Source organism: Oncorhynchus keta, chromosome 12 (genome assembly GCF_023373465.1).
Source record: "Oncorhynchus keta strain PuntledgeMale-10-30-2019 chromosome 12, Oket_V2, whole genome shotgun sequence".
In the NCBI taxonomy this organism is placed as follows: Eukaryota; Metazoa; Chordata; class Actinopteri; order Salmoniformes; family Salmonidae; genus Oncorhynchus; species Oncorhynchus keta.
In genome coordinates this window covers 6,632,569-6,648,204 of record NC_068432.1, presented here as the reverse complement: position 1 = coordinate 6,648,204, position 15,636 = coordinate 6,632,569, and the positions used below count along the sequence as shown (strand labels likewise).

Below are 15,636 nucleotides of genomic sequence, written 5' to 3'. Positions count from 1 at the left end.
AAAAAATATGGCAAAGAAATTAACTTTTTTGTCCTGAATACAAAGCGTTATGTTGGGGAAAATCTTTTTAAGTGGGAGAACTTGCACAATTGGTGGCTGACTAAATACTTTTTTGCCCCACTGTATCCCGAAAGCATGAGGGTTTCCTAAGTGCACAAGGTAACAGAAAGGAGCATGGTGGGTAGTTAGCTAAGTTTCTCTGTAGGAAGGTATTTATAAACTACAAAATCAGATCTTTTTAATGTTCTTTGGGGCTACCTATAGAAGAAAAACAACAGCATTTGATTCCATGATCTATCCCTATTTATTATTAATATTAGAATAATTGAAAGGCCATTCATGTTTTGGGGGAGATCATATGACAATAAAATAAATGTCAATGCATTATCACGCTGATTACTGCCTATAGTAAAGTTGGATACTTGTCAGGTTAGGCCTACAGTGGGGCAAAAAAGTATTTAGTCAGCCACCAATTCTGCAAGTTCTCCCACTTAAAAAGATGAGAGAGAGGCCTGTAATTTTCATCATAGGTACACTTCAACTATGACAGACAAAATGAGAAAAAAAAAAAATACGTATTGAGATAAACTTTTGTTATTGACCAAAAACGTATTTTCCACCATAATTTGCAAATAAATTCATAAAAAATCCTACAATGTGATTTTCTGGATTTTTTTTCTCGTTTTGTCTGTCATAGTTGAAGTGTACCTATGATGAAAATTACAGGCCTCTCTCATCTTTTTAAGTGGGAGAACTTGCACAATTGGTGGCTGACTAAATACTTTTTTGCCCCACTGTATATCCAGGTCTTTGTCTCGTCTTAGTTAGGTACTAATTGAAGATAAGCTATCATTAGGGTAATTAAGCTTTGATTTGTATTTATAGAAAAAGAGACACAGCAGCAACAAACTTCTGCACATAAAGCCCCAGAAGTGTTGCGAGTGAGAAATAGGCAATTGGATGAGGCTTTCTTTTAAAATGGTTTACTCGGACTATGAGCCCCTAACTAGGGGAGAATGGGAAGGGAGGGATGCGGTACTTTGCAAGTGCAGCTCAACCAGGCTCCACACTGCCTTGCTATAGTACGGTCTGAGACACCGTCATGCCCTATGCCCTGCAAGAAATGGATGCCAATCTGAGAGACCTACAGTATTGCAACTCGGTGATGGTTTCGTTGTGTCAACTGACATTTGGATTAGCAGAAAGGGACAGTTTCCTGGAGATTGTCGCCAGTTTCATTGATGGAAAGTATAAAGGTCACAAGGTTTTGTTGAACGCTGAGCACATACAAGGACACCACGCAGCAGAGGCCTTTTACCGAAAATATGAAAGTGTCCTGAGGAACTGGAATGTACAGCGGCAAGTAAAACGAGTGGTGACTAACAGCGTTTTTGTTGCAGATGTTTGAAAGAGACACATTGTGGCAAAAAAAAAAAGGTACGTCTACCTCCGATTATGAAAAACTCGCCCTAAACAAAGTGCGTTGGCTACAGTTCCTGGTGGAGGTACTGACACCACTAGCTGACCTCGCCGATAATATACAGAGAGAGTTGGGAAACCTGGGCATAATTCTCCCTGCCGTGTTGGAAGTAAAGAAACTGTTGACTACCGTGTCTCAGCTCATAGACATTGCTGCTTATGCAGAAACACTTATCAGATGACGTCTTCACTCGGTTAAAGGCGGTACTATAATGATAAACATCTTGTCCTAGGAACCGTCCTGGACCCCAGGTTTTAAACTGAGTGGGTGATAAAGGGGTGAGCTGGTGGAGAGATATGCAACCTCCTTGTGAAGGAAACCGGGGCTATCAGCGCGCCTCCGGCAGTTGCATCTGCCGTGCCAACAGCACCTAACCTGGACCCTGAGCAAAACGAAGTGCCCAAAATACCTTGCATGTTCAGCTCCTACTTCATTCAGCAGCAGCGTTCCTCTCTTGACACGAGCGGAGAGGTATGAGAAGAAACACAGACGAGGACGTTATCACCTTTTGAAAAGACAACTCATTCCTGCCCCGCTTGGAAAAAGTGGCCCATAGGGTTTTTAGCATCCCCAGTGGCTCTGCATGTGTGGAGAGGCTGTTCTCCGTTGCTGTCCTGCTCTCTAGGCACCATCGCATGAGTCTGAAGCCACAGACTCTGGCCAAACTCAAAGTGAATTCAAAGGCACTGTAGACTGAGCCTAATAAGGCATGTTTCATTTCATTTTGATTTAATTCTAAGTAAGTCATGCTTCACAATGTATTTCTTCATAGGTTATAGCCTTGAAATAATAGTCTAATAATTATCCCTAAATAATTCATTTTTGTTCCTTTCTAGACTACCTGTCTGGCTCATGACCTATTTAGAGTGTTTATATGCTGTTTAATATTCCATGTAGCCTATTTGAAATGATGAGTGCTTCTTACAGTCAACTTTTACAATTATTCATAGAGAAACAACGAACATTTATGTTTTGAGTCCATGTCAATGGTTAAATCACATCAGAAGAACATTTTTTTTTTGGTCTGGAACTGACACACTTTGATTTGTGAGTGTAATTCCCCTTTAATTGCGCAGCTACTGTAGCAAGAGAGGAATGTGTAGATCTAGCGATGTTTCAGCTGGTAGGTCACCTTCAGCAGCACATGTAATGGCAGAGTTTGCAAAACAATCGCTACCCAATTGATACAAATAGTAATTATATAGTTATGTCAGGTAAGCCTACTTTGCAGTTAACGTTTAATTGAGAACGTTTTTGGGGCAAGTATTTCTGTTTACCCACAAGACGGTTATCATCAGCATCGCTAACTGACTAACGGTACATACAGAATGATAGACAAACGCGCGCACTAAACAGACAGACCGGAGCAATATCGCTGGAATTTTCTCTTTTTTTTAAGCCAATTTGCCTCGATAAATAAAGGTTAGATTTGAAAAAAGTAACAAAAAAGTCAATAGTGGCTAACCAGGAGGGGGATAATGAATGAAATAATGACAAAAATGAATGTACTCTCAGAATTGGTGAACTACTCATAGGTGGGCAGCGAGCTACATAGCTAGCGATCTACCTGTTGGAGAACCCTCTTAGAGACGTACATCTGAATTCACAATACTTATGTAAATTAGAGATTGCTGTATTTCACTTTCAATATTTCCTAAAAATGTTTTTTTTTTAAATAAAAAAAAACATGTTTTCACTTTGTCATTATGGGGTACGGTGTGTTGATGGGTGAGAAGTATTTAAAAATATATATTTTGAATTGCGGCTGTAACACAACAAATGTGGAATAAGTCAAGCGGTATGAATACTTTCTGAAGGCACTAGATGTCAAATGAATACAAATCCATTATCAATGTATAAAACCAATAACAAAGAACATAAACATACAATCATTTTCAAACTCACTTACTGTCATGTCTTTTTCAAATATATATATTTAAAGCGCAGTAAAATGTGTGTTGCCTGTTAGTGCTGTCAAATGATGCTGAAGGGGGTAGTTTGGGAAGCTTGAAGTTCAAAAGGGGTACTTGGTTGTAAAAAGTTAGGAAACGACTGTGATAAGAGTAATTACATGGTAGACTATACATACAGTAAGTACATCAGTGTTGCAGTCTCTCGTGGAATCGACCAGACGAGCAACCTTCATACTGCTAACCTTTACCAGATCATACTGGCTTGCCTTCATAAATCCTGAATGTCTGTGACATGTGTCATTGGTTTTGAGTGGTTTGATTTCCTGTGTCATCGTGGCACTTCCTGAGCCTGTGGCATCTGGGGAGGTTTCCATGACAACAGGCCCATCCGTGGCACCAATGTATTTTGGGTAAGGTGACTCAGCAAAACGTGACTGTAGCAGAAAAGAGAGAAAGAGAGCAAGTGGAGAAAAAAAGGGAGGCAGCCCCAGTGCCCACTGTCATCATCTCTCTGTCTCTGTCTCTGTCAAAATGTGGAAAAAGTCAAGGGGTCTGAATACTTTCCGAAGGCCTCCAGAATTTTGTTGTGTTACAGCCTGCATTTAAAATGTGTTCAATTTAGATGTTGTGTCACTGGCCTACACATAATACCCCATAATGTCAAAGTGGAATTGTTTTTCCATTTTTTTTACAAATTAATTGAACATTAAAAGCTTAAATGGATTGAGTCAATAAGTATTCAAGCCTTTTGTTATGGCGAGACTAAGAGTAAACATTTGCTCAACAAGTCACATAATAAGTTGCAATAAGTTGTAAGGTTCCTTCCGTTGAGCAGTGAATTGCAAGCACAGATTCAAGCACAAAGACCAGGGAGGTTTTCCAATGCAGCGTCCAAGCGCAAGAATCGCAGAGATTCGATTCTTGACGCCTGACGCATGCTTTTGTCTTGTGAATTTAAATAATGAAAAATTCATTTGATTTAGGTTGCATATGGCCTCGACATTACACCACTGATTAATTTACCAAGATTTATGAAGTTACAACTAGTAGCTAGCAAGCTACATTAACTAGCTAGGTTCGCAATGTAAACAACTTGTGTCGTTAAAGGATCATTTAGTACAACCACTAGCAACAGTTTTAATGAGTACTTGTAAAACATTAGACCAAAGCTATTGTACTTATGCATAAGCGGTGATTATGGTACAGTACAGTAGGGGAAAACAGAATTAAGATGGTCTTCTCTTCGCTCTCGAAACAATTCGCTCTGTGTAGCAGGTAGAGCATAACATTGACACAACGCTGATGGCAAAGCAACACAACACTTATAGTGGAGCTGAAGTTTTACAGTGTAATTAATACATTTCATATATGCTATCGCAAAAATAATAATTTGGTAGTGTTTATGAAGGTCTTTGTTAACATTTAAACAATTATTCTAATACCACAATAGCATTTTCATTCGTTTTGTTACTAAAGCAACCCTGTTACTTGGCAACCCTGTTCCATGGAGTGCCGCAGGTACTGCAGGATTTTGTCCCAACTAGGCACTACACCAGACCAACTGAGCTAATTGATCAGTTCAGTGGTCCCTCAGTAAAGCAGTGAATTTCAACATAAATTCAATCACAAAGACCAGGAAGGTTTTCCAATGACATGGAAAGACGGGCACATAATGTTATTGGTGATGGGTAAAAAAAAAAAGAAGAAAAAAAGAAGAGCACGGTGAAGTTATTAATTACACATTAATTACACTCAGTCGCTACAAAGAATCAGGTATCCTTCCTAACTCAGTTGCCGGAGAGAAAAACAAATGCTCAGTGATTTCTCCATGAGTGTAATTGTGACTTTAAAACAGTTACAGAGTTCAATGGTTGTGATAGGAGAAAACTGAGGATGGATCAACAACATTGTAGTTATTCCACAATACTAACCTAATTGACAGAGTGGAAAAAAAAGGAAGCCTGTACAGAATATTCCAAAACATGCATCCAGTTTGCAATAAAGCACTAAAGTAAAACTTTATGTCCTGAATACAATGCGTTATGTTTGGGGCAAATCCAACACAACACATAACTGAGTACCACATCATATTTTAAAGCTGCATCATGTTGTGGGTATGCTTGTCATCGGCAAGGACCTGGGAGTTTTTGGGGGGATAAAAAGTCCTAGAGGAAAACCTGGTTCAGTCTAATGTGTTGGTCATTACTGAGACGCGGTTAAGAAAGAGTGTTTTGTACACTGATGTTAACCTTACTGGTTGTAACTTTTTTCGGCAAGACAGATCTTCCAAAGGTGGTGGAGTGGCATTCTTTACCAAGGAACACCTTCAGTGCTCTGTTGTCTCTACCAAGTCTGTCCCCAAACAATTTGATTACCTGGTTTTATGCCTTGAGCTTTGTTGACTGTTGCTGTGGTGTTATTGTCCACCATCAGCACCGACCTGTACCTTACCTGCCCGAAGCTCTCTCCTGGACTCTTACACTAAGTATGCATTTGTCCTGCTAGCTGACCTAAACTAGGACATGTTTAAACCACCTGACCAAATCCTAACGCAATGCGATTCCCTCAATCTTTCTCAGATTATTACCAATCCTACAAGTTATTACTCCAAACACCAAGAAAAGGCTACTCTCCTTGATGTTATCACAAATAATCTTGATAGGTATCAGTCTAGTGTCCACATACAATATCTGTTCTGCCAGTCACATTCTGTTAATGGTCCCCAAAGCACACACATCCCTGGGTCGCTCCTCTTTTCAGTTTGCTACAGCTAGAAACTGGAACGAGCTCCAAAAAACACTCAAACTGCTGTCTCGTACAACGTTATGTAGTGTTCTCCTGTCTCTCTTGTCGTGATGTGTGTGTTTGTCCCCGCAGGAGGCTTTTTGCGTTTTGGTAGGCCGCTAATGTAAATAAAAATGAGTTCTTAACTGGCTTGCCTAGTTAAATGAAGGTCTAAAAAAAAACAATGCGACCAGTTAAAGATTTTACTCACACGGCCAAGTCAAAGCGTCGCAACATGCGACTAAATGGTCACAGTCTGGAGCCCTGGGTTAGTATTGTGGATTAACAGAGAATACATAGAGTAGGCTGCATGCAGTAAGTGTCATACATGGCCATTTAGCAGTATGAGAACTTTGGACTATAAGGTTCTTTCTGCATTTTTTATTGACATAGCCTTTTTCTGTTCAATGTTCTCTACTTATATAGTAATCTAAATACCCCAATTCATGTTGTTAAGTTAAAAATAATACTGGATAAAACTTATACCAAAGCGGGTCCAGAACTTTAAAGACAATTATCTCAGTATCCTCTTATATTCCCAAGCTCACGAGTATTGACTGACAACAACTGTGATCTATCAAAGTGAAAATGTGAGTTTCGGAAATTCTCAGCCACACAAGCACCGCATACACATATAATATAGTACAATTAACATTAGGTTTCCCTCATTCTCACTAACACTCACTCACTCAGACACACACACACACACACACACACACACACACACACACACACACACACACACACACACACACACACACACACACACACACACACACACACACACACACACACACACACACACACACACACACACACACACACACACACACACAGTGTGCTTCATCTATCCTGCATTAAGAGATTAGAGTGCCAGCTGCTAGGACTGACTGAGCCTGAAGTTTGTAGCCACACACCACACACACACACACACAGACCGTAATCCTCAGAGATTCCGGACTCTAACAGACGTGAGTGAGTGTGGGTGGGTGTGCGTGCGTGCGTGCATGTGTGTGTAAGAGAGAGGGAAACCGTTCTGTTCTGTCGGTGGGAGGAGCTAAGCTCGTAGAGAGCAAGAGGGGATTGGATCGGATGTGAGAGGAACAGAGCATGCCCAGTAGGTCCCTCAGCCCGGAGAGGGACTCAGCTCTGCATTCATCTGCAGAGTTTGAGAGAGAGAGAGAGAGAGAGTGAGTCTGCTGCATATGGTAGAGTGCATGTGAGCAGCTGCCGCCACCTTACTTTCACTCACACACAAACTTACACACACACATCCACAGACACAGATGAGGCTGAAAGCGGACGAGACAGGCAGCAACAGAGGACAGCTTTAGTAGTGCTAGGGCTAGCGTTAACATTGTAGCATTTTGAGCTAGTTGAGCCCCCCCTCTCTCTCTCCCCCTCGCATGGGCATTGCGGACAGGCCTGGGGCCCCGGGACTACCCCCCCTGTTGCCACTCAACATGCCAAGGAATGACTGGCTGGCCGAGTGGGGAGACCTCGCTATGGGCATTGGACAGCAACGCTGCTGCTTATCTCTGCACTAATGAAGGGCTTCAAGCTTGCCTGGTAAGACTACTGGCAATATTGGTCTTTATGGGGAGACACTGATGATAGGGGGAAGAGGAGGAGGAGGAGTAGCTGGGTACTTCCCTGCCCTAACACACTGTTTATTTGTTTCCTCCATCCTTCCCTCCTCCCTCGTTCTCTCTCTCACACCATCTGTCAGTTCCTGCCATCAAGGGAGGGAGCTTTTTTCCCAGCCTGAGCCCTTTATAATATGGCATCCTTGAAGAGAGCATCGTATTCCTCTCCTCAGTTCACCTCTCCTATCATCATGCTCTCCTCTTTTCTCTTCACGTTTTTTCTCAGTTCTCCTCTCCTTGGTTTTCTTCTCCTTGATTAATTAACCTCCCATACTCATCTCATCACCTCAATGCTGTTTTCAGTGTTTCTGTGTGCGTCTCCCTCCATCCTCTCTGTCTGATATTTTTAGTGCTGGCCAGGCCTCCACAGATTGTTACAGTAGGGAGAGAGGGAGAATGCAGCAGCAACAGAATGGCGTACTGAGACATCTTTCTTTCCCACTCATGCCCAGCCATTCTTCTGCAGTGTCCCGAAGCCAAACTGGGCAAATTCACGTTTCTCCACCTAATTTTAGATCTCCGCGTCTCACTCCCCTCCCTGCTTTTTGCTGCCATAGAAGCTGCGGATGTGCAGTAGTTTTGAATACCCCAGGTTGACATGTGTGTCAGTGTGTGTGTGTGTGTGTTTGTGTTTTGTTTGTGTGTGTGTGCGTGCATGCATACCTGTGTTTGCATTTCCTTGTGCTGGTGTGTGTATGTGTGTGTATGTACTTGTGTGTGTGTGTACATACATGTTTGTGTGTGTGCATATACTTGCAGGCATCGGCTACCGCGATTTGCGATACATTATCCCTCCCTATTGGTGTCTGCAACTGACCCGTTGACTGCAGCTCTAGTGTAGCCAGTTAGCCACAGTCAGCCACCACGGCTAGCATGCTAACTGGAAATCGCTGACTGGCTAACAATACAACACTACTACTGGCAGTGACCGACACGGCAATGTTTCTGCTGCAGTCATTTAGCTGTGGCTCTGCGCCACTGTAAATTCATTGCCGCCACTGTAAAAAAAAAAAAAAATGGAACAACAAACATATTTTAAAGATGCTAAAACAGTACACATTGACTTTTCCTCTGCAAACAACACGAGTAATGAATAGAAAAATCTGACAACCCCATAGTAGAATGGTTTATGTATTCACCTAGTCGGCTTGTTGTTGTGTGTTCTATTGCGAGATAAATATTCTTCTCGAGGTGCATTGAAGTTTCGAGTGCCATAGGGAGGGAAACATGTATCCTGATAAGCAGTCAATGCACACGATTCTTACAATTGTGGGGAAACCAGACGTTATTTATTATTTATTTCTCAACTCCTAAATATGCGTGAACTCCACCATTTTACACCCTGAGGTTTTAGAAGTGCTGAACCATGACATTAACGTTCCGTGAGTGTATAGAGGAGAGTGGGGCTAAATGGGTCAATTCTAGGGTAACTTGGGGTTAAACACCACCCTACCTCAAAATACAATTTTGGGAGACAGATGCCATTTGTTGTTGAACAAGAGTAGTGGGAACCAGGGATTTTTAAAAACATTTTGGAGGGGGTGACATGAAGTGGATTCTGTGAGAAGTACAGGCAGGGGGCGGAATTCCCCAAGTTACCCTAACAGGTAGGCCGACTTTTATTCACTGTGTTTATGCAAGGAATCCAGCTAAGATCCCAAATGTAACCCCATGCTTCAGCCTATTTATTGATAGCCACTATGCTGTGTCAGTGGAGCTACAGGTGATAATGCTTATGGCTCATAGCATACCTGATCATTTTTAAAAGTCACCCAAACAGAGCCCTTCCCAAAGCCCTCCTCCTCCCCCCACTGCTGCAGATGTTTCCAGAGGGGAAATTGTGACAGTTAGGCATTTTAGCGATATTCCTTTATTTATTATATAAGCCGTGTGTATGCCCTTTTTAGATTTAGCGAAACAATTATTCGTCGGATGGTAGGGGAGGGCTTATTTTTTTCTCGGACCGGCGGTAGTGGATTCAGATTAGGATGACTCAGTGGTTTGGGTGGATGGTGGATATGGACCGTCGCCAGGGATGGATGGGGTGTAAACAGGTTTGGGATCAGAAAGCTTTTGGCATTATAGGAGTGGGGTTATGCAATATTGATGGCTTAAGAGGGTGAGTGTTTTGGCATTTGGTTTAGTAATGATTTGCATGATGAAAACTAATAACCCAGGTGGGATCTTTCCCAACAGGCAAAAGTGGTTGAAATAATATAATAATGATGTCATTTCAAAAAACATTATCTCACTGGGTAGAGTAGGGCAGGTGCGGTGACCGTATTACCACCACACCGGCAGTCATGAGTCATGACCGCAGTAAAATTCTACGTGGCCGTGAATCTCCTCTTATGCACTCTGGACATGTGCTAGTAGTACCCAACTCGCGAATGATTTTCAGGTTGCTAATGGCCTGGTACTCAGGGCTCTATTGTCCCTCTAACCACTCTGACATCAATGAAAATGCAATCGAAACACATATTAGAGCTTATTCATACGAATGGGCCTATATATGAGCCCAAGCCCCAAAAAATACCTGAATCAAAATAATGATTGTGCCATTTTACAATACATAGCCTGGCACATATTACGCATAGCAGAAAAACATACAAAATATACTAATTTAAGATACTATATCTCTGTCTCTGTCTCTCTATCTATATACAGTGTATATCTACAAAAGTATGTGGACACCCCTTCAAATGAGTGGATTTGGCTATTTCAGCCACACCCATTGCTGACAGGTGTATAAAATTGAGCACACCGCCATGCAATCAACATAGACAAACATTGGCAGTAGAATGGCCTTACCGAAGATTTCCAACTTTCAATGTGGCACGTTCATAGTATGCTACCTTTCCAACAAGTCAGTTTGTCAAATGTCTGCCCTGCTAGAGCTGCCCTGGTCAACTGTAAGTGCTGTTATTGTGAATTATACAATGGGTGTATCTAATCTTGAATACTGATTGATTAAAACCGCATTCTAACAAAATGTATCAATGTTCATTCAAGTTGCCTCTTCGTTAATTCTCCTGCCCCCACAAACAAAAACATGGTTTGAAAAAGTAGATTTTCAGCCCGGACCTAATATTCTAATAGTTGATTCCGGTTGCTCTGGCCCAGGTTTATGATTTGCACAACATTGTACTCTATGTTTGATAAAAACGCATGGTTGTGGCTGTGAGAAGGGCGCCAGTATCCCTCACATAACTAGAATGAGATTCACTTTCTATGATCTCTCTGCTCGGATACACATGAGCCTGCAACTCATCTCTCCAGTGTAGCACTTCATCATTTATTTCCTTATAGAATCGTGCAAAGGGTTCTGAAGGAACTGCAGCACCCCTGATAAATTTAAATACATTTGCCAAAGTTATAGAATAACTGCTCTCTGTTCAGAAATAAATGAAATCATTTAGAATAGCCTACCATGAGAAGGCCTATAATTTAGCCACAGACGATCTATCAATCTTTTTTTAATAGCCTAGCTGTGGATTGTAGCCCAATAACAAGGAATAGTCTGTATATAGTCGGGAATGCACAGCAAATATGTCAGTGAAAAAACTCCATGCAGACAAAACAGGCCTTTTGCAATATTTCAAATACAATCAAGGGAAAACACAGGTTGGAAAGCAAATGGCTCCTGCTGAAAAGAGAAGAATATGCTTTAGGCTACCAAAATGCTGAATTTCCAAATATTGTTTTACAAAGTTAAACAAGAGAGAGGCTTTTGGCACAAGCGCATCGGCTATCACCAGCGAGTGAGCTGCGCATCATTGGGAGTCAGTGAAACTGAAATGCATTTTTAGGACTATAGTTTCTTCCTCATAATGTAGCCTACAATATGTGTTTCCACACACCTAGGCCTAGACTATTGTTGGATTCAAGACAAGATAGTTTTTATTGAGCACAGATTCTCAGTTTGTCAGTGTCAAAGTAGCCTGTCATTTCGATCATTTGTGTGGTATTAAAAAAGATTCTGCCAAAGTCTCCAGTAATGTAAAATGACATAGAATTGCAATCGTTTATAAAAGGCCAACTTCTTTATAAAAGGCCACATTTTTCACGGACCCGAGGCTACTAAAAATGTTCCCCATTTGTGCAACTTCTGGAAGTACACTTCTCTATGCCACTAGGCAAATGCGACAATATCATGCAATGCTTTATAATAAAGGTGATATTTGTTTCTCATGCGTTGAGGTACCTCAGAACTCCCTAGGTCACCACCCTCTCATGTCTACTTTTTGCACCTCCCGATTGACAAATTAAGCACTGGCCCTGGGCCTGTCACCGCCACTGCGCAGGGCTGCCCTGAAAGACACGCCTTCCCATCTACCCCAAGGAGCAGTGAGGGAGAGGGGGAGGAAAATATGAAGGGAGAGAAAGATAGGGTGAGAGAGAGATGTGGTAGAGTGAGAGAGAAAGATATAGCGAGACACTATATAGCCCAGGGAGCAGGAAGAGAGAGATAGCGAGAAAAATAAGCAGAAGTGTCTAGAGAGACAGAGTTGGACAAGGGAGATCAAGGTAGAGAGGCATAGACATGGTAGAGAGAAAAAATTGTTGCGAAAAAATTCACCCCACTCCTATTTTGTTGCCTTACAAGCTGGAATTAAAATGTATTTTGGGCGGGGTTGTATCATTTGATTTACACAACATGCCTTCCACTTTGAAGATGCAAAATGTTTTTTAATGGGAAACAAGCAAGAAATAAGACAAAAAAACTGAACTTGAGCGTACATAACTATTCACCTCCCCCCGAAAACACTTTGTAGATCCACCTTTTGCAGCAATTACAGCTGCAAGTCTCTTGGGGTATGTCTCTATAAGTTTGGCACATCTAGCCGCTGGGATTTCTGCCCATTCTTCAAGGCAAAACTGCTCCAGCTCCTTCAAGTTGGATGGGTTCCGCTGGTGTACAGCAATCTTTAAGTCATACCACAGATTCTCAATTGGATTGAGGTCTGTGCTTTGACGAGGCCATTCCAAGACATTTAAATTTTTCTCCTTAAACCACTCGAGTGTTGCTTTAGCAGTATGCTTAGTGTCATTGTCCTGCTGGAAGGTGAACCTCCGTCCCAGTCTCAAATCTCTTGAAGACTGAAACAGGTTTCCCTCGAGGATTTCCCTGTATTTAGCACCATCCATCATTCTTTCAATTCTGACCAGTTTCCCAGTCCCTGCCAATGAAAAACATCCCCACGGCATGATGCTGCCACCACCATGCTTCACTGTGGGGATGATGTTCTCGGGGTGATGAGAGGTGTTGGGTTTGCACCAGACATAGCATTTTCCTTGATGGCCAAAAAGCTCAATTTTAGTCTCATCTGACCAGAATACCTTCTTCCATACGTTTGGAGAGTCTCCCACATGCCTTTTGGCAAACACCAAACGTCGTTGCTTATTTTTTTTCTTAGGCAATGGATTTTTTTCTGGTCACTCTTCCATAACGCCCAGCTCTGTGGGGTGTACGGCTTAAAGTGGTCCTATGGACCAATACTCCAATCTCCGCTGTGGAGCTTTGCAACTCCTACAGGGTTATATTTGGTCTCTTTGTTGCCTTTCTGATTAATGCCCTCCTTGTCTGGTCCGTAATTTTTGGCAGGTTTGTTGTGGTGCCATATTCCTTCATTTTCTCACTGTGTCATCAAGGACCCCACACGGCAGCCACAAGCTATTCACCATTGAGGTCTGATACCAACAGGTTGAGAAACAGTTTCTATATACAACCCATCAGACTGCTGAATACTTGAACTGGACTGACCACCTGTTCTCTGCAACTTAGCACACATGCACTTACTCACGCACACACCCACACAGATACATGTGTAAATATTGGACTACAAATTGTGCCTTCCTGTATTATATCAAATTAATTGAAGCAATCAATCAATCTTTGCCTCAGCAATGTAGCACAAATGAATGGTCCTGACATTTGAGTTTGGGGTTATAAAGTGCAAAGAATATGCACAGAAAATAGTTGTATAAGTAAAGGATAATTATCAAGGGGCTATGCGTTCTGTGGAAAATAATGCACAACATGGAAGGTGTGCCACAAGGCGCTAGCAGAGTGCCACTAACCTTATTTTCCAGAGAATGCATAGAGCCCCAAACTGATTATCCCGCTTATACCACAGCTATAATTTAACCCATTTACCACTAGAAATGGGTTCAACAACCATGGAAGTAGCTAGCATGTTTACTATAGCTACATAAGTTGCCTTGGTAACCAAACATCAAACTTGCTAGCTTATCTAACCAAACCATCAGTCCTGCTGGCTTGCTATTATGAAAATGGAATAAAAAAATGCCAATAATTATTTCAATTCAACTTCTGCTTTCAAAAGCAGCTCAAACATATTGTAGAACATGTAAGAATGAACTTCGTAGCCATTGAATATTGTAGTGCATTGCGAGTGCTTCAAGCCAATCAGAAACAAGTATTCAGCAAGGCAATGGTATAAGAGAGAAGTATACAAGACTATACAGCCTATGCATCTACTATATATGACCGCTTTAGTATAGTGTATTGTTTGTCCACAAATCAGAGTTCATTTGGCTGTGCTGTGTGGTCATCTAATAGAATTGATTGGACAGAAAGCCTACATTCCACAATCTTGTTAGTCCTGTTTTTGTCTACATTGTAACAACTTGATTATTCTATTGGTCTTAAAACCGGTGTTAAGCAGAATCCTGGACTAGGAATTTCGAGTGGTTCTCCAAAGAGCTTGCTTTTAAGTCCAGGCTGTCCCTTGCTGTTTATACTAAAGTACTGAGGATACCACCACCAATTGGACATATTCCGTATCTAGATTGCTTTTCTATCTAGATATAGAATTTCTACCTTTATTTAACAAGGCAAGTCAGTTAAGAACAAATTCTTATTTTCAATGACGGCCTAGGAACAGTGGATTAACTGCCTTGTTCAGGGGCAGAACGACAGATGTGTACCTTGTCAGCTCAGGGATTTGATCTTGAAACCTTTCAGTTACTAGTCCAACACCCTAACCATGAGGCTACCTGCCTAGTAGGTATTCTGTCCAATTTTTTCATTGCCATACTAATCCTTGATTGAAATGTTACTTCACTCTTAGCCATGTTGTCCACTTTGTGTCTCACTCATTTCATCAACCTTCTGGATAGCAGCAAAGAGAAAACACAGACATGGTTATCTATCATAGCGATGAGGTGAATAAATGACTGCATCCGAGCTACTAGGGTGTGAAAAGGCTTTTCCTTATCTGTTATACTGACCTATTAGAGATTTACCAAAAGTATCTGTTATACTGACCTATTAGAGATTTACCAAAAGTATCTGTTATACTGACCTATTAGAGATTTACCAAAAGTATCTGTTATACTGACCTATTAGAGATTTACCAAAAGTATCTGTTATACTGACCTATTAGAGATTTAAAAAAGTAGATTATCTGTTTGTTTTCAGCTTGGTCAGGCGTGGAGCTCTACGCTTGCTCACATAGTAGTCACACATACACACATAGTCTTGTATAACTAACCTTGTGGGGACACACAATTCAGTCCAATTCAAAATCCTATTGTCTCTAACCCCAAAACCTAACCTTAGCTCCTAACCCTAAACCTAAAACGAACTCACTTTGTGGTGATAAATGATAATGTAACACCACTGCCTACCTGGGCTCGAACCAGGGACCCTCTGCACACATCGACAACAGCCACCCTCGAAGCAAGGTCACAGAGCGTGTGACGTCACCGATTGAAATGCTGTTAGTGCGCACCCCGCTAACCGTTTCACATCGGTTACACTCACCCCCCCCTTTTCCGCAGGAACCAG

General features: G+C 41.6%; 1 protein-coding gene across 7 annotated transcripts in view; it reads left to right on the top strand.

Moving 5' to 3' along the window:
- The window catches only part of LOC118390916 (protein Aster-B-like), a 151,661-nt gene that overhangs the window by 74,189 nt on the left and 61,836 nt on the right, over positions 1-15,636 (top strand). Inside the window, exon 1 of one of the 7 annotated variants that reach the window (XM_052457692.1) lies at positions 7,356-7,746. The exons of the other annotated variants lie outside the window; for them this stretch is intronic. Coding sequence (XP_052313652.1) covers positions 7,724-7,746 — 23 coding nt within the window. The 5' untranslated portion in view covers positions 7,356-7,723. Of the gene's footprint in view, positions 1-7,355; positions 7,747-15,636 lie in introns of those variants that run through there. 7 annotated transcript variants of the gene reach the window in all.